Source organism: Mesoplodon mirus (genome assembly GCF_964341445.2).
Source record: "Mesoplodon mirus genome assembly, chromosome: 1".
Lineage (NCBI taxonomy): Eukaryota > Metazoa > Chordata > Mammalia > Artiodactyla > Ziphiidae > Mesoplodon > Mesoplodon mirus.
The window spans coordinates 209,099,007-209,116,517 of NC_138976.1; the positions used below are offsets into that span (position 1 = coordinate 209,099,007).

Genomic DNA, 17,511 nt, shown 5'->3' on the forward strand with positions numbered 1-17,511 from the left:
TACATGAGGTGAAGCGGGGAGGTACAAAAATTCATGTCTCCCACCTTAGCTCAAGAGGACGAGCAGGTTGGGTGGTGCCAGCTTCTGGGAGAAGGTTTCCAGGACTGCCACCCTCTAGGGCCTAGCCCACCCTCCATGGCTCAGGTCTACCCCGGTTTTCCTTTGGACTCCTCCAGGCCCCCCCTGGAGCCCACCTTCCCTTCCCTAAGTCTCCCCTGAACTCCTTCAGCTCCCTCTTGGCTCCCAAATGCATTTTTATTTTTATCAATTTGTTCTTGGTCATATATTCCCTGCAGTGATCTGCAAATCTGATGCCCAGAATTGTACTCATGAGCTCCTAGGGTTTCTACCCCTGATAATAAAGTTAAAAACTACATCTGTATCTACCTAAGATGAGTAGTAATGTCAAACACATTTCAAGTGGAATATTATCAATTCGTAAGTTAGAAACCCTTACCTGGTCTTTCACACTGTATCTTTAAACAAAGCTGTTTCACAAAGTCTAAAGGCAGCTGAACAACTTCCTGTAAGAACAAATAAGAAATACTCAGCGTGGAATGCACAGCAATGTGAACAGACTTAATGCCACAGAACCACTTAAAAATGGTGAAAATGGTAAGTTTTATGTTATGTATATGTTACCACATTAAAAAAAATACTCAGTATGTGGGTTTTAGGAATAAAAGCTGCTCTGTTATTTTAAGGACATGTCCAGATTAAACAGAGATGCTGAAGTTTCTGTGCACTAAGCGGAACAGGCCCTCCTCGGAGCAGCTGGTGTCCACAGCGCTGGTGGCCAGAAGCGTGCCCCGTGTCACCTAGTCAGTCTCCAAAGAGTGTTCCTCACCCACTCCTCTGTTCTCACGGCGACCTCAGCCTCATTCTCAGTGTCTGTGGACAGCAAAGCAGGGGCCGGAGGCAGTTCTCTGCCTGCAAGAAGTTCCTCACCAGCTATCTCCTCAGACAACCTGAGGCTCCTCACATTTCCATCTGAGAAGCAGCTCAAGGAACAGGGTCTGATCAAATATTAATCTCTGGGTGAGACGTCCTGGGCACCCATCGGCCACAGGACTCAGGATGGCCAATATTTGGTGCTTTGGGGCAAAAAAACAAAGGAGCAACTACTCTCTACTATTTCTTGCCGTCTACCAAACTAAGAGCTTCTATTTAATCCACATTGCTCATCATCTTCCCCATGTTTCCAGGGTGGCAGAATTCTGACTTCTAAAGGAATCCCAAGGGGACGCGAGATACCTGCCTAGAATGAGAATGCTGGGATCCTGTCCACTTACATGCCACACCTTCTCCATCATGCCCTGTCCCACCTAACCTCCAGCTCACATGAAGACAGGCCTAGACCAGTCCCCAAACCAGCCAGGCAGGGCCGGAGGCAGCACGGGCACAAGGGGCGTGTCTGTCACTCTGAGCCTTGCTCTCTCACCACTGTGCTAGTTACGTCTCATCCCAGGACACAGAAGAGGGAAACACGCTCCCCAGGGCTCCACTTTAACCTAGCTCATGCCATCAGTCAGAGAAAACAGCATCATTTACAAATGCTGATTTTGCCTGAACATGGTCTTGTTCGGGCCAGAGATGTGCTCTGTATCCCACATTTCAACAGTTCTGGGCCTGAGTGGCAGTCCTCTCTTGATACTACAACCACCTGGAGGAAAAGCAGGTTGTGTTTCACTCTGGCAGTGTCTTCACGCGAAGGAGGTATGTCAACGGGATGAATATTCCCGACATGTGACCTGGTGGGCTCACCTCATATGCCCAGAGCCTTGTGCACTGTGCACAAACAGAATCAAACCTGGAGCTAGAGCATGCCCTGGGCCCTGGGGGGACACCCCAGTGCTATTCCCACCTGCCGGGCTGCCATTGGCTGGAACCCCAAGCTCCTCCCCATTCTCCTTCACTGCTGGCCCCTCCTGGAAGAAAGGTCTAGAGCCCCCAAGTGCTGTGAGACAGAGAAACACTCCCACTTGGCCAGATGAGCATGCTCTCTCCCCAAGAAGGACACTGGTAGTTGGCATACCTGCATTCACTCACACACCGTCCAGGCTAAGAAGTAGGTGGCACCCGGCACGCAGATAGCTCAGAGACTCAGGCTCTCACGGGTGGTGGGTTTCAGGCTTTCACAATTCAGCAGGACAGCTGGGGACCTCACTAGGGGTGGTGCCAGCCCCCAGGATGGCCCCAGTGACCTCTGCCCCTGTGTAGTCCCACACTGTCTAGGGCTGACCCGTGAAGGCCCCAGGATGCCGTGGAAACAACAGACACAACTCCTGAACAGGTCATCCCTCAGATGGGGTACTGGGGGAGTCAGGGCCAAGTCACAAGGATGCTCAGAGCCCTTCAGAGAGTCCACATTGGGAGGTGCTCAGGCCCCCAGTCAACAGTCAGCACCACACTGCCAGCTCCACGGCTCTGGGCCACCCTGGAAGAGGATCCTTAGTCCCAGCCTACAGGCCTAAGGGACCCAAAGCAACACCACCCACAGTACTTCCTAAGCTGTCAAAGGACGACCCTCCTTGGAGGATGTTCTGCTGTCGGAGCCGTTTAAATTCTACTTTGCTAGGCAATCCTGAAGCTTCAAAGAAACTTTTACTCAACCTTCTTGGTATCATTTTTCTCAGGATGGACACAAGGTACAGAATTTACAAAACAGAGGCAGTGCTCTCTCTGTTCAAAATGACAAACCTGCTAGTCTGTTCAGGGCTCTGATCTAAGACAAGCAGTCAGGCCAGTGTAAGCAGAGAAGCAGCAGTGATCAAAGTGGAGACAGAAGAATGGCTGTCCCAGGCATGGACCAAGGCCACTGGCTCTGAGGATTGCCAGGATCACAGGGCCAGTCCACTGTGGCTTCTTACGCTGCCCTCTCCATGAGTGTCTGAACAGCAGACCTTGCCTGTAACAGGCACTCCTCTCGGTCACTGAGAGCAGAAAAAGCCAGCAACGCAGACCACCTGCAGGTAGGTGGAGGCCATCACCCCGCATGGGCTTCAGCTGGGTTCTCCCACGAGACCAGGTCACACCTCCCAGCATGGGGGTCCCCTTTTCTCCCTAACTTGCTCAAAGGTGCCCACTGAAGGTCAGTGTTGCTGCCTGGACCTCACTAGAGAGCTCTCACCAAACCAAATGCCTCCGTGAGGGCAGGATGGTGAAGACCAGGAATCTCAGCAAGTGAAGGTCTGACAAAGTATCTCTGAACCTCATGCTAGAAAATGGGAATAACACTATCTGCTCTGCTATTTCACAGTGCAACAAATGAGAAAAGCACTTGGAAACTTTGTAACTAACACAGTGTGTGTGTGTGTGGGGGGGTATCATTAAGCAACTTCCAAACTATAATTGAGAAGTTGGTACTTTGATACAGAACAGGCCCATGAATTTAGACTACATTAAAAAAAAATCACTTACCCCACAATGAACATAGTTCTCTCCCAAAAACTCTTTCATGACATGTTTGCCAAAGTCCACTATGTTCTGTAGGTGCTGAAATATTTCTTCCGAGGTCTGCAAAAGAGAAGGACAAGAAGACCTCAACGACCGGGACCTCCTAGACTCTGACACCACCACAAGCCCCTGTCACATACAGGGCTGCCATGGATGTGGCCACAAAAAGCCACCAGTGGCCCTGGACCTGGAGGAAGATGAGCCTCACCATGAAGACTGCCACACTCACTGGAGCTTCTGTCCCACGGGGCCCCCAGGCCCACCTCTGTGTTGTACTCAGGGCCCCACGTGATTGTGAAACCATATGTTTGAGAACCGTATCTGTGCCCTGCCTTCCTCCCCACCGGGAACACACGTGGATCCCGCCAGCGGCCCGTGCACACCTTCTGAGGAATTCGACTTTAAACATCTGTCCCATACAAAAATCAGTAGATATTTAGATTTTATTCGTCAGCTTCTAGATGTAGAAATAAAAGATTTTCTCCTCAGAGGTTCTTAAAGAATCAATAAGCTGTGAGATTTAGGTGAGACAGGAAATCATCCCTGTATCCCTCACTCTGACCCAAGGCGAGAAGTACAGAGGGTTGATCACAGGTCTCGCTCAGGAGTGAGAGGGCTTCTTCAACCGCAGGCTGGGAGGTGCCCGACACACGGCTCAGGCTCTGGGGAGGTCTCAGTTGGAGCTGCCACCCAGGCACCATACAACAGGCAGACCACAGTCTGCATTCCAGGGGACTACTGTATTAGAACGAAGCCTGACAAAAAAAACCCAGAACACGCCCAGTGGCCTCCGTACGTAGAGCTGTGGGCACAGGGCTTCTGACAAAAAGCTCTTCTTATTGATAGAATTCACACACACAAGTCCCCACAGATAATACAGCTGGCATCACACAGTGCCATTTACATAATAAAGAAAGGCGAACTGTTACCTTGGAAGACATCGCCTCAATAAATGTAAACAGGAAAAACTGAAAATAGAGGCATCCAGAGAACGCTGGCCCTTCACCGAGGCTAGGCTCTGTAGACTCTGAGTGGGGACAGAGGGGAGGGGAGGGGGGCTAGAGGCAGCCTCCGAGATGTTTCTAGTTTCCACCTGGATTCCACAGAAACAGAACCACCCTGCACAATTCTCTTCAGCAGCTGCACCCTCCCATCCTGTGCCATCTTTCTCTGCACTAACCACACTGTCCCCAGATCTCACTGCAGCCCCACTGGGATGGCAGCCCCCAGCTTTCTCCCACAGTCCCCACTTTTCTTTCTATGAAGCTAACCTGCAAGCGTGCCCCTCATTTGCACAATCAGCCACCACTGATACCCATCAGCCATCCACCTCACCTTCTTTTCTAGCTGTTTCTCCATAACTCAAACGAGGTGAGGTGGTGACTCATGTCTCCTACACCCTGATCTTGAGCCCAATTTCTACTCACCGCCCAACCACCACCAGCCCTGCCCCCACTGTGTGGGTGTGACCTGCAGCTCCTGCCTCTTCTGCCCTTTTAAGATAAGAGCCTATGCTCACACCTAGCCCCTCTGGACCTCCCTCCTTCCCCCCAGACCATGAAAGAGTAAAGGCTCCCACAGGGCTATGCCACATTGACCGCTGCGACCACTTAGATAAACACCACAATGACATCCCGCCTCAATGTAGAGAGACACTGAAACTCAGTGGTCAGCAGGCATACAACAGCACAACAATGGCTTTCTGAGGGTGTCCACGGTACTCTGCCTGGTTGACTCAGTGAATAGAAACACAAGGCTCCACCTGAACTGCCTGTTGTGACTTGTAACACTGACTGTCTACCACAGCATCACAGACTTCATTTTCACTGATACAATTCCACAGATGAGGAAACTTAGGCAGCAGGGTGTAAGGAAATCGCCAAGGCAAAGCCAAGACCTGGCCCTGGGTTCCCCAGCCACAAGCAGAGCTCTCTGAACTAGTCAGGGAGGCTCCTGGCTCAGTACCCAGGGACTAACCATGATGACCCACAGTGACCCCAGCAGGTCAAAGTGCTGAATCCAGCACAAAAGATGGACACACTGCTTTCAGCACTGAATGCTTGTATCATATTCAAATTTCTAAAGTTAGCATTAAAACTTCTGCATCAGAAAAAAATCAAAGTTTTCTTAAATAATTATTTTAATGATTGGGTGGCAAATCCACTGATCTTACCTTCTTCCTATTAGGAGGAAACTTCAGAAAACGAAGCACCACACAACGCTATTGGAAAATAAAACAAAGTCTGGTTAGTACCCACCCAAAGCCCGGGGATAAGGGTGGGTGGCTGTGGATAAGGAGCCATCCTCAGCAGTGCAGATGCTGGAGGCCCCACAGGCAGCCAGTGCCCCGGGGAGGAGGTGGGGGCCAGTAATGGGCCACACGTCTGAAGACACAGAGCAACCAGGAAAACCTGTGCTCTCTGACCTAGCCAGCCCACTCCCAGTAATTTATCTTAATTAAAGATGCACAGAAGATTTTAGCTACTGCATATAAAAGTACTGTTTATAATTCCAAATAAAATGGAAACAACCTAAACATCCAACAATAGTAGGATGGTTAAATACAGAGGGACATATTCCAGACCATGAAATACTATGCCATCATTTACAAGAAAATAAGGAAGATCCATATTTACAGACACAAAGGTACAGTCATCATCTACTGATAAATGAAAAAGATTACAGAATAGGGCTTATAGAATGAAACTATCTTTATAAATATGTACATACACGTGTGTGTGTGTGTGTGTGTGTGTGTGTATTAGAGAATGATGTATGGGTACAGTTCTATTTATGTAAAGCTCAAAAGCAGACAAGACTAAGATCTCTGGCAGGTGGGATGGTCCCTAAGAAAGGCTCTAGAAGGGGCTGGTCATGAGAATACGGGTCCATGTATTTTGTCATAATCAAGCTGTAATATACGCATATGATCTGACCACTTTTCTGTAGATTTATTACTCTTCATTTTTTAAAGTTTGTAAAACAATAAATTTTAAATAACGTATGTGCACGCTGAGTTTGTATTAACTGTCTGAAAGGGCTTCAGAATAGGTAACCGCGTGTCCAGGTAGCACCAACTGGGAACTTATTTTTTAAAGTTCTGTTTATTTGGGTTTTCCAATTTTTTACAATGCTCATATAACATACATTACAAAAATGTTTTTTAAAAAGGTTTAAAAAATGGAAAAAAATAACCTTTTAAACCAGTACAGCCTTTGAAATGGCCATTCTCCAAGGAAATAACCTGGATGTGTTGCGGAGCCTTGGTAATGGGGGAGATAATTCCATGTGGACAACTTTGGAAACCACTCCCATGGAGACAGGGAGTTCCAGGCAGAAGGGCCTGGGTCGGGAACCTGGACTGTGCCCAGGGGTAAGCAGTGAACAGGAGGAGGACAGCAGAGGTGCAGGGGCTCAGGCACTGTCTGGAGCACTGGGATCTAGGCGGGGTGGGAGGAGCTGGTGATTGAAGAGGCTCAGAAAGTGCAGCTTTAGAACCCAAAACATGGCTGAGAGCAAGGAAGGCCCATAGAGATGAGATCCGTTTCCCTAGCCCACAGCCCCCCGGCACTTCCTGCCCCACTCAGATGACGCACACTCCTCTCAAAACCCCAGACATCCATCACCTCCCTGAGCCCCAAGCTCAGACTTGGGGAAGCAAAGGTCGAGGACGTGCACAGGGCCCTAACCCCTCCCAAATCCAGGCAGACATCAGTATTCGATCATGGGCATCAAGTGGCCAAGGAGTCCATCAAAATTCAAGGAGAAACAAAAGCTGATATGCAGAAACCCTAATGCTAGGCAACTTTCCAGAAACTCAGCCCCCCTAAAAGCACACTCACTTCTCACCTGGACTTCACTGTTTCTCAAGACCTTCTAAGAAATTCTGAGTGTCATGTTGTGTCTGCTTCAAGGAAAACTGCTTTCTCTAGGGACCCATTTAAACCCGTCGCCAGAAACTGCCCACCTGCCCCATAGGAGCTTAGGTGTCAGCCTTGAAGTCCAGGCTCCACAAACACAAGCCCTCAGTGGGCACACCTGTTCTAGACGGCGGGTGCTAACTGCCCCTTGTAAAGGTCTGACTGGGCTGGACTGGGGGCCCTGTTACATGCCACGAGGCTGGCCATGGGACCAGACAACACCTATTCGAGTGGACAGCAGAGAAAAGGTGAGAAATCAACCTCACCAGTCCTGGTTGGCACAAAGACGCAGTTAGTCCAAGGGCCACCCATGGCATGGAGTGGGACTGATCCAGCCACCCACGGGGAGATTCCCATGAAGGAGCCGAAATCAACACATAATCTGGTAAGCACCAGGGCCCTGCCAGCTCACAAGGTCTTAACCGGTTGTGAAGGAAACAACTCCTTTCCTTTTACACTAAATATCTGAAACCGGATTTTAAAACATACCCTCTTCATAGTGTCTAGGCTAAAATGCTAAGAACGTGAAGAGAAAGGGGTGAGACTAAGAAGAGGGGCTTAACGAGAGTTTCTGCACAGTCTGGGGCAGAAGCAGCTCTTCCCCGTTCCAAAGCAGGACAGGGAACCTTAGGCCAGGGCCACACCTTTCCTGTCCTTGAGGACAGAAAATCATGGTGTGCTCTCATACCGTGGAGCACTAGATGAAAATCAAAGATTTTAACAAGCTGAAAAGTCCATGAATGGAGAAATGACACCAATAAACACATTAAACCACCTCAAAACGTACAACACGCCACTTATAAAAGGAGTAGAAAGCATTCAGTGCTGTGAGGGTCCCAGGCCATGGCAGGGGTGGGGGAGTACTGGCATGTCATGTGCCAGGAGGCCTAGGAGATGTTCCTTCGATCCGCTCTGAGAACCCACCCAAGTCCTCAGAACACCAAGACATCAGCAAAGCCTGGCTCGCAACAGCTCTAAAAGCACAACAATGTGAACGTCTGACAGTCCAGAACTCTGGCTGCCTAAGCGCTCTGCAGCCTTGAAAACTTGTGTGAAGAATTATCTACATATTTATGCTGTAGGGTTGAGTGGAAAAGCAGAAAACAAAAACAGACAGATAGGATGCTTAAGTACCCAATAAAAGCATATAATAGAAGGCAGTGCACCAAGTATTAACAAAAATTATTTTCTTAGTAGGGAGACATTGGATGCTTTTTACTTTCTTCCTTCTGGTATTCTGTATTTTCTGGGGCAGAGAGAGAAACAAATGACTGGTATTAAATAAAAATAAAAGACCACAAAAACAATATATAAAAGGGTCACCTGCCCATGTGAAGCCCAAGGAAGGAAACTTGTGGGTGGAATTAAGACTCCAGGGCCTCTTGGCAAAGACAAGGTGTGAAGTGATCAATCACTGAAGCCTCACTGCTGGAGGACAAGCCCATGTCAGGTCTTCCACCAGAGTGAGGATATAACCCAGGAGGGGGCCCCAAGAAGACCCCAGGGAAGCAGAGATCAGGCAACTTTCAAGGGAAAGGGAGACAGATAAACACAACAACAGAAGGAATCGACCCTCAGGGTGCTGCCCCAGGCGTCCCAAAATGGCTCAGCCCTGCTTCTCAGTGAGGCCACCACCCACAGACACCCCACTCGGGCACAGCCCAGGTCTTCCATCAGAACACCCGTGACAGAATACCAAGCCAAGTCACTTGCCTCTGCTGACCAGAGGCAACCAGAAACACACCCCAGGGCCCACAGAAAGATAAGAGGGACAAGGTGTGAGACGCATGGTTGGGCTGACAGCCTCAGACAGAACAGATGGAGGGTGACTCGAGACATCTCAGAGAGCAACCGTCCCCAACCTTTTTGGCACCAGGGACCAGTTCTGTGGAAGACAATTTTTCCAAGGCGGGGGCCGGGGGTGGGGGGGAGGGTGGTCCAGGCAGTAATGTCAGCGATGGAGAGCGGCAGATGAAGCTGCGCTCGCTTGCCCGCCACCCGCCTCCTGCTGTGTGGCCTGGCTCCTAACAGGCCTCGGACCCATACCAGTCCACAGCCCGGGGGCTGGGAACCCCTGTCACAGAGGGGAGCCAAGGACTCCGAAGGGAGGCCAGACAGGAGGTGGAGACCACAGGTGGGGACAGCAGGTGTCTGGAATGGGCAGGACATTTTCCTTCCCAAGTTTCACCTGCCTGTATGGACCCACAGCTGCCTCAGGACTGAAGCAGACACAGATGCAAGTTGTGAGGTGGGGGACAGGACAGTGGAGGTGTAAGCCCAGGTGACATTTGGGGGCAGGACACTCAGGGGCTGCAGCAGAAGAGGTGTTCAGATGGTCCCTAAAGGATGGAAAATCCAACAGCCACAAGAGAATCAGAATGTTTTATAAAGACACACCACAAATGCATGGAACGCACAGTGAGGGTGTCGTAGAGTGGAGCCTTCAAGGACCCCAGGTTCTCCAAGGCCACAAGATGGCCACAGAGCAGGTGTCCAAACAAACCAAGAGGTAGGTGACCCAGTGCTGTGGTCTCATCCTTCTGCAGCAGACACAGAAACCTTCCTTACCTTCCTGGTAAAAGGGGCAGCTGCTGTCCTGAGTTCTGCTGAGGAGGAAGAAGGTATCGTCGGGGCGGGGGAAGCGACCATGCCACCTTAGGATACCAGACCTAGACCAGCAGACCCCCACATGCTAGAAAGGCAGAGCTCAGCACTCACCAAGGCCAGGACTGGAAACCACCAAAGGGAATATATTTTGGAAACAACAAATCCTAACCATTCAACTACAGGTGATCCCAGGAATAAAGACAGGGCTACATGCACAGCTCTCCAATAAGACATCACCAAGAAGTCACAACAGCTGTATCAACCTGTATGAATATCATTAAAAATCTCAAATGCAGAATAAGTTACTTGTTAAAAAAATATACTACAGGCAACAGAACGTTAAGACTCTTTCTACCAGATTCAGGAGAAAATTAAGCCCAGGACTTGGGAATACGCCATTAAAAAAAGAAAGAAAGAAAGAAAGAAAAAAAAAAAGAGAACAACTCATTTGCTTCCAACAGCTCCATTAAGAAGTATGATCTACAAATCCTAAAACACAAGAGAAGAGAAACACACAGCTCCTGACTGCCTGAACCCCATATCTTCAGGACAAACACCCCAGGGCATCAAAACAATTGCAGAAAGGATCTGAAGCCCGATCAGAATCTTAGAAAGGCTATAAAACCTGAAAGATCAGGAACAAACTTTTGATAAAAGATCTTCGTTGGCGGCTCTTTCATGTTCTCTCTGTCAATAAGGAGGAAAACGTCACAACAGCTTAGTGTGATAAAGGGATTGGGCCCCTGTTTGCCCTGCACCCCAGAGGCGAGGGCAGCTGGAAGGCAGCTCAGTGCCTGGGGAGGAGTCTCTGCCTGGCCTGCCCTGGGTGACTCCCCCCACTGAAGGCACGTACGAGATCAAATGACAAACCAGACTTACAGTGACCTTCACAGGACAGGATGCTAAGCCAAAGCGAACAAGACCAAGGTAAAGAAGGGTCACTGCAGACGTAAAAGCACCCCCACACACACGGAGAGAAATCCCACTTGGCAGCAGCGCACCTGAGGGCAGCGCCAGGCTTCGTGACCACAGCTCCGCATGGACACAGGGATGGCACGGCCACCAGGACGAGTGGCAGCACCCTCGGGCTACAGTAAGGACAGGAAAGTACATGCCCACAGGGGAAAGGCCCTCGCCCCAGACCCCCCACGGGGTCAGTGCCGGGGACTCCAGGCACCCACTAGAGCACAGTGTCAGGGTGGCCACAGCCTTAGAGCACCTCAGAGGGTCAGTGCCAGGGCCAAGGGCCAGTGCCCGGGCAAGGGTTAAATTGCACAGCTGGACCCAAGGATGCTGAGCACTGGGCCACACAGGAAAACTGACAGCAACCTGTCAAGAACTGGTATACGGTACAGGTCTCACACTGTCATCTCTTACTGCCCAACCCTGAGCACACACCACACTATGGCCTCCTTCGGCCTGCACTTAGCTCCTCCATATCCAGGCCCCATTTTCTACAAGTCCTGTGCTCCTGGAGGCCTCCCAACCCACCAGCCTGGAAGGCTGTCTGTCTGTGTCTTATCCCATGTTCCTTCAGTGCAGATGCCAGGCCTCTGGACTGGCTGGCTGAAGGTATGTCGGGTTCTGACACTGGAAAGGAGAGGGGACACAGACTCATCACTTTTTAAGGACCTTTCCATTCTGAAAGTAGACGATGACCCCTCTGAGAAAGAGACCGTCTCCCGATCTGAAAGAAACCTGGTGAGGGTCACCCTCTACTTCAGAATGAACGAGGTGGGTCTGGAGAGTCCACCCATGGGAGCAGAAATACTTGGTGCTCACCCACCTTCTTCTATCCCACTCACACACACACCCCCTCTCCTTGGGCACAGTAGGGTCCTGAAAGCTGCCTTCCAGGGCTCTGCCCTCCCTCAAGGCCCAGGCAAGGCACAAACGTTTCTCCACACCCAAGGGGCAGAGTTCTCCCTTTACTCAGCGCCTTCACTTGGTGGGAACCTTTTCTTAGGAGACTACTCATGATGATAATCTTCAAATTCAAATGATGAGCTAACAACCACCAAGCAGGAGTGAGCATAGTAAAGCAAATTTAGATTTAAAATAAAGAATGAAGAGAACAGGTACAGGATAGCCTGATGACTCAGTTTAAAAGGGGGGAAAAAAAAGGAAAAAGAAACATGACCCTAACACCTGGGGCTGTGCAACAAGGGAAGGGGCCAGTTGCCCTGGAGGGTAGACACATGCTTGTCAGGGACAATGGAGAAGGCATCTGAGTGCCCAAGGCCTGGTGTTCTTTTACGCTGAGTCTGGAACTTGCTACTTCATCTGATGCTACTTTTGAAACTCAGTACATTAGCCAAAAGAAGCCTTAATTGGCTTTACATAAAATGATGATATACCATGCAATCTTACTGAGGAATTGGAAGATGAGCTCCCCATAGAAGTTGTTGGGCTGGGTCAGAGCTTTTAACCGCCAAGTCCAAGGTGGATGATAGTTATCACTTGCATAACTTGTCCAGCTCCTCATCTTTCTAGCAATTCCGCAAAGGGGATTCTGTTACTAGTTCCACTTTGCAAATGCAGAAACTGAGCCTGAGCCAGGCAGTGGTAGAACTGGGATTCTGCCCAGCTCTGTGTAACTGCAACTCCCATACTCTTAAGCCCTCAATGACACCTATCACTCCTCCCCCAGCCCACCGCATTCCTGCCTGGTTGTATTAGACAGCAAGATGTCAGAGAGATCGGGGCCTTCACACAAATCCACAAGCCTCTCTTCCCGGATTCAACTCACTGGGAGTCCTCACTGCACTCTCTGAAACTCTCTTCCTTACTGAATTAAGAAAGGGAAATTCTTTCAATTCTAAAAGATTCTGGAGAAGAACCTGTAGACAATGTTCCACTCGTATTGACAACAGCAGCAGGAGAACAGCAATTCCCGGCATCTCGTGGAGGTAACAACACCGCAAGCACTTTGCTTCTTTCTCCTGACCTTGCCCGTACCCTGTATCTTCCCTAAGGTTACTCCGGACGGCCTCACCGCAGCTGGGCAGTCGGAGGCGGCACCGTGTGAGGCCGGGATGGGGAGCGTTGGAAGGACGCGGAACAAACCGGGGGGTGGGGGGTGGGGTGGGAAGGTGACACTGGGGGAACAGTGAACCGATCTGGAGGGAGGGGAGTGCTGGGGAGACATGGCACCAACCTAGGAGGAGGAGAGCGCTGGGGGGACGCGGAACTGATCTGGGGGAAGGCGGTGACACCAGCGGGACGCGGAACTGACCCGCCGGGGAGGGGTGATGGTGGGGGGACGCGAAACTTATTGCGGGGCAGTGACACTGGGGGAACGCGCAACCGACCGGAAGGAGGGCTGCTGGGGAACCGATCCGGGGGTAGTGGGTCCAGAGGGGATGCAGAACCGACCTGAGCGGAGGGGGCGCTTGGGGGACGCGGAACACACTGGGAGTAGGGTAAGGGCCCTGAACCGCGCCGACAGTCAACCGCTCACCTGTGCGTGGGCCACCACTAGGCTCTTGTTGCCTTCACCGTGGTACCCCCATTCATTCTCGTCCATCTTCCCCTCGTCCATCCCACGGTGCGGCCCTGGAGCCTCGCGGGGCCACGAGCTGAGGGCCGCCTGGTTCGCCTAGGCACCAGCCGCAGCCGACCGGGGAGGACCTCCTGTCAGCCGCCGCCTCAGCTAGACCCAGCCGCCCGCACTCGCAGTTGCTGGCCGCCGGAAGCCACGCCCCCAACATCTCCCATGGCCGAGCCGGGCAACTTCCGGGTTCGTGCCCGCTTCTCCTCTGTTGACCACGGTGGTGGATGGACTGGCGGCCATCTTCGGTGCTGGCACAGTGACTCACTTCCGGAGCGCGATCTTGAGAACCGGAAGAGAGGCTTCCGGCCTGGGCGCCGGAAGTGAGGCAAGCGGGAGGAGCCGTCTGCCACCCGGCGACCAGGACTGGCCTGCTGGGGAATATGAGTCCAGGCGGGCTGGGGTTAGAGTGGTACTGGCGCGCTAGGAGCCAGGGGGTCCCAGTGGGGCTGGGGGCGGGGGACGTCCAGGCAAGCCGAGAGCTTGGGAGGGGACGGTCCAGGCGGGCCGGGGGCGGGTGGTCCCTAGAGCTGGAACCCGCTTAGTCATGGGGCCTCAGCCTTCTTTTCTGTAGAATGGGATACATTTCTCACTCATCGGGTTATTAATATCCTCGTTTGCTCTTTACCTGATGCAGAATCACCCCAGTAGTCCCAGGAAGTAGAAACATTGTGGTCCACAACTTACAAATGAGGATACGTAGCTCAAAGAGGCAAGTGGACTCCTAAATGGCGCTCTTGTCGGAGAGTTACCTGAAAAACTAGCTTTGCCTTTTGGTGGGTGTCAAGCCAGAAGACAAAGAGTGGGAGAAGGGAGGATTTATTACTTGCAACAAGTAAGGAGAATGCTGCGGCTTTCTCCCAAAGCAGTGTCTCCCCAAATAGCAAAATTGAGGAAGTCTTAAGCTAAGGGAACATGCGTATTCATAAAGGGCTTGGGCAGTCAGAGTCCACGCTTTAGTTGAATGAAGTCATGAGGGTCAGAAAAGGTCTACATCATCCCTTAGGTCCCAACTGATCTGGTAGTTGAGCACTTCAGACTACTCTTTACCACTGAAACAGAATTGAGAGTCTTTACTACTGATATATTATTACCTTTGCTACTGTTACTTCTCTTGCCTGATAATAGTTTGTTCTTTTTTTCTCTTAAGATCATTACTGAGACCTGTTGAAGGGCAAGCGTTGTGGCCAGGCTTAAAATGACTTAGGCCAAAAATGGCTTTTCTTACGTCAAGAAAGCCATGCCCAGGGGCTTCCCTGGTGGCGCAGTGGTTGAGAATCTGCCTGCCAGTGCAGGGGACACGGGTTTGAGCCCTGGTCTGGGAAGATCCCACATGCCGCGGAGCAACTGTGCCCGTGAGCCACAACTACTGAGCCTGCGTGTTTGGAGCCTGTGCTCCGCAGCAAGAGAGGCTGCGATAGTGAGAGGCCCGCGCACCACGATGAAGAGTGGCCACCACTTGCCACAACTAGAGAAAGCCCCCTCGCACAGAAACGAAGACCCAACACAGCCAAAAATAAATAAATAAATAATAAAATAAAAAAATACAGGAGTCCATGTATTAAAAAAAAAAAAGAAAGCCATGCCTGGATTTCTTTCTCTGGGGACCTCCCCTACCCGGATCTGCCTACAGGAGGAGTAGGTTTTGTTGAATCTTGAGGGATGTACCTTGAGCGGGAGGTCTGAATTCTGCCCTTGCCACTTAATGGCAGTGAAGCAAAGGGCAGATCTCTTCCATTCTCTGGGCCTCAATTTATTCACTGTTGATGTGGGACTAATGATACTACCTCATAGAGCTGCTATGAGAATTAAATTAGATTAGTGATTCTCAGACTCTTACTCTCAAGACCATTTTATACTCTTTAAAAATGATTGACGGAAGTTCCCTGGCAGTGCAGTGGTTGGGACTCCATGCTTTTACTGCCAAGGGCCCAGGTTCAATCCCTGGTCGGGGAACTAAAATCCCTCAAGCCGTGTGGTGTGGCAAAAATAAAAAAGATTGAGGGCCTCAAAAAGTTTTTGCTAATATGGGTTATATCTTTCCATGTTTACCATATTATAAATTAAAACAAATTCTTAAAAATTACTTTCATTTTAATATAAACATTACCCTTTTTTAAAAAGCAGCTATAATTCCCCAAAATATAGAGAAGAGTGGCAAATGTTTCACATTTTTGCGAATCTCTTTAAAGTCTGGCTTCATAGAAGATAGCTGGAGTCTCACATCTGCTTCTGCATTGAATCTGTTGCAACATATTGCTAGGGTTGAAGTATATGAAGAAAACCCAGCCTCAGGTATGTGGTTCAACAAGGAAAGACCTGCAGATCCTACTCAGAACAGCTTAGAGCACCTGGCAAGGCCTTGGGAATAGTAGTGAAATGAAGCTAGTGAGTCAGGAAAATGAGCTGATAGCTTTGAACATCTCCCCCACCCTGGGCCCCAAACGACTGGCCCAGGTAGGCTCAGGCCCCACTCCAGGGATGGTCGAGAAATGGGGGCAGAAACAGCCCAGTCCTGGTGGTAAGTAGTCCCCAAGGGGATTGGGGGATTACTTGGCGGGGGGGACACTCACAAAGGGTGAGAAGGCCTTCCTACACCCCCACAAGGCCAGGGGACCCTAAACATTTCTGAGATTTTCTCAGCATCTGTGAATGCAGAATTCAGATCAGATTGTTAAGTATTAAAACATTTCCTTAAGGAAGCCTCTGTGGTGCTGGAGATGTTCTGTATCTTGGTTTGTTGGGGTTTTTTTCCAAGGAACATTTTATCACTGACACTGTTTAGAATTACTAGTGTATGGTTATTTAAAAGATTAAATCTTGATTTTATGATTGTTTAAAAATTCTCCACAGATGCTCCTAGGGTGGACCACACCCACCTTATCAAAGGGACAAATGCTTTGAAAGAATCATGGTGGGGTAAACAGTGAGGGACACAAAGGAGAGTGGGCTCATCTGCAGGGGTTGGGAGAAGGAAAGGCTGGAAAAGAAAGACATGAGAAAGGTGTCCCAGATAAACAGGGTTTATCAGTTGTTTTTCATACCCTGGATCCACACTCCCTTCTTTTTTATAGCATCAACCCAGTTTTTATTAGGGGAAGTAGCTTTTCCTTTATTTAACCCATGTGGTCTGACTTAAATGAACTTGATTTTAGCCTCAAGGCTGTGCAATCAAGAATTACATTCCCAGTGGTTGGTTCAGGAAGCGCAGGGAAGTAATCCAGGTTTATCCAACGAAGCGCATACCTTTGGCTTGCACTGAAATGACTGTGGGGAGAATCAACCTCAGCTGAGAAGCTGGGTGGGGGGTGGTCACCACACGCTGTCAGCAGTGATCCAGGCACCACAGGTGGCAGCAACAGAGGGGAAACAGCTGGAAAGTGGCAAGAAAGGGGACACAAAGTGAGCCAGAGGATCGAGTCCAACTCAGTTGATGTTAATTTTCTGAGCTAGTGAATTCTGTCTTTTGCTTAAACAATTTGAGTTGGGTTCCTTTCACTCAGATCCTAGAGTCCAAGCTAATAATAAGGGTACCCTGGGCCGGACCAGTCACCTCTTCAAGAAAAAGCTAGAAGTGAAGCAAAGACCAAAGGGCCATCATTAGTTGGGATTCCTACATGAGGACATTTTGTCTAGATTCTTTGTGCTCCTCCATCTAGGTCCCAGCAAGATTCCCACCACAGTTAATCAGTGTCACCTTTCTGTTTGAAAAAGGAAATGAGAGAGAGGAAGGAAGGAAAGAGGAGAAGAGAAAAGGAAGAAAGATGAGATGGGAAACTCATCTTCCAACCACACTGAAAAGCCATCCAGAACCAAAGTGGCAAAACACTAGTGACTGGGAGCCCAGTGATGAGTACTTACTCTATTCTTCCTATTTTTATGTGTGTCTGGAATTTTCCTTACTAAACAGTTTTTATTTTTGAAGGAAGCATGCGATATCATGTATCCCTTGACATGACATGACATGACATGACATGA

The 17,511-nt window shown here is 49.9% G+C and overlaps 1 protein-coding gene and 1 long non-coding RNA gene across 3 annotated transcripts in view; one reads left to right on the plus strand and one right to left on the minus strand.

The window, feature by feature from the left end:
• IPPK (inositol-pentakisphosphate 2-kinase) overlaps window positions 1-13,685 on the minus strand; it is a 47,118-nt gene extending 33,433 nt beyond the window's left edge. Inside the window, exons 1-4 of one of the 2 annotated variants that reach the window (XM_082635353.1) lie at window positions 13,444-13,685; window positions 5,630-5,677; window positions 3,421-3,516; window positions 458-524 (exon numbers count right to left, since the gene is read on the minus strand). In XM_082635353.1, coding sequence (XP_082491479.1) covers window positions 458-524; window positions 3,421-3,516; window positions 5,630-5,677; window positions 13,444-13,524 — 292 coding nt within the window. In that variant the 5' untranslated portion in view covers window positions 13,525-13,685. Of the gene's footprint in view, window positions 1-457; window positions 525-3,420; window positions 3,517-4,385; window positions 4,722-5,629; window positions 5,678-13,443 lie in introns of those variants that run through there. The other variant, XM_082635354.1, reaches the window with a different exon arrangement.
• An 8-nt stretch (window positions 13,686-13,693) lies between these two features.
• On the plus strand, window positions 13,694-15,576 carry LOC309812550. Its single transcript, XR_014295347.1, has 3 exons — window positions 13,694-13,945; window positions 14,171-14,245; window positions 14,684-15,576. It is a non-coding gene; the product is annotated as an uncharacterized lncRNA (long non-coding RNA).
• The last annotated feature ends 1,935 nt before the right edge of the window (window positions 15,577-17,511 follow it).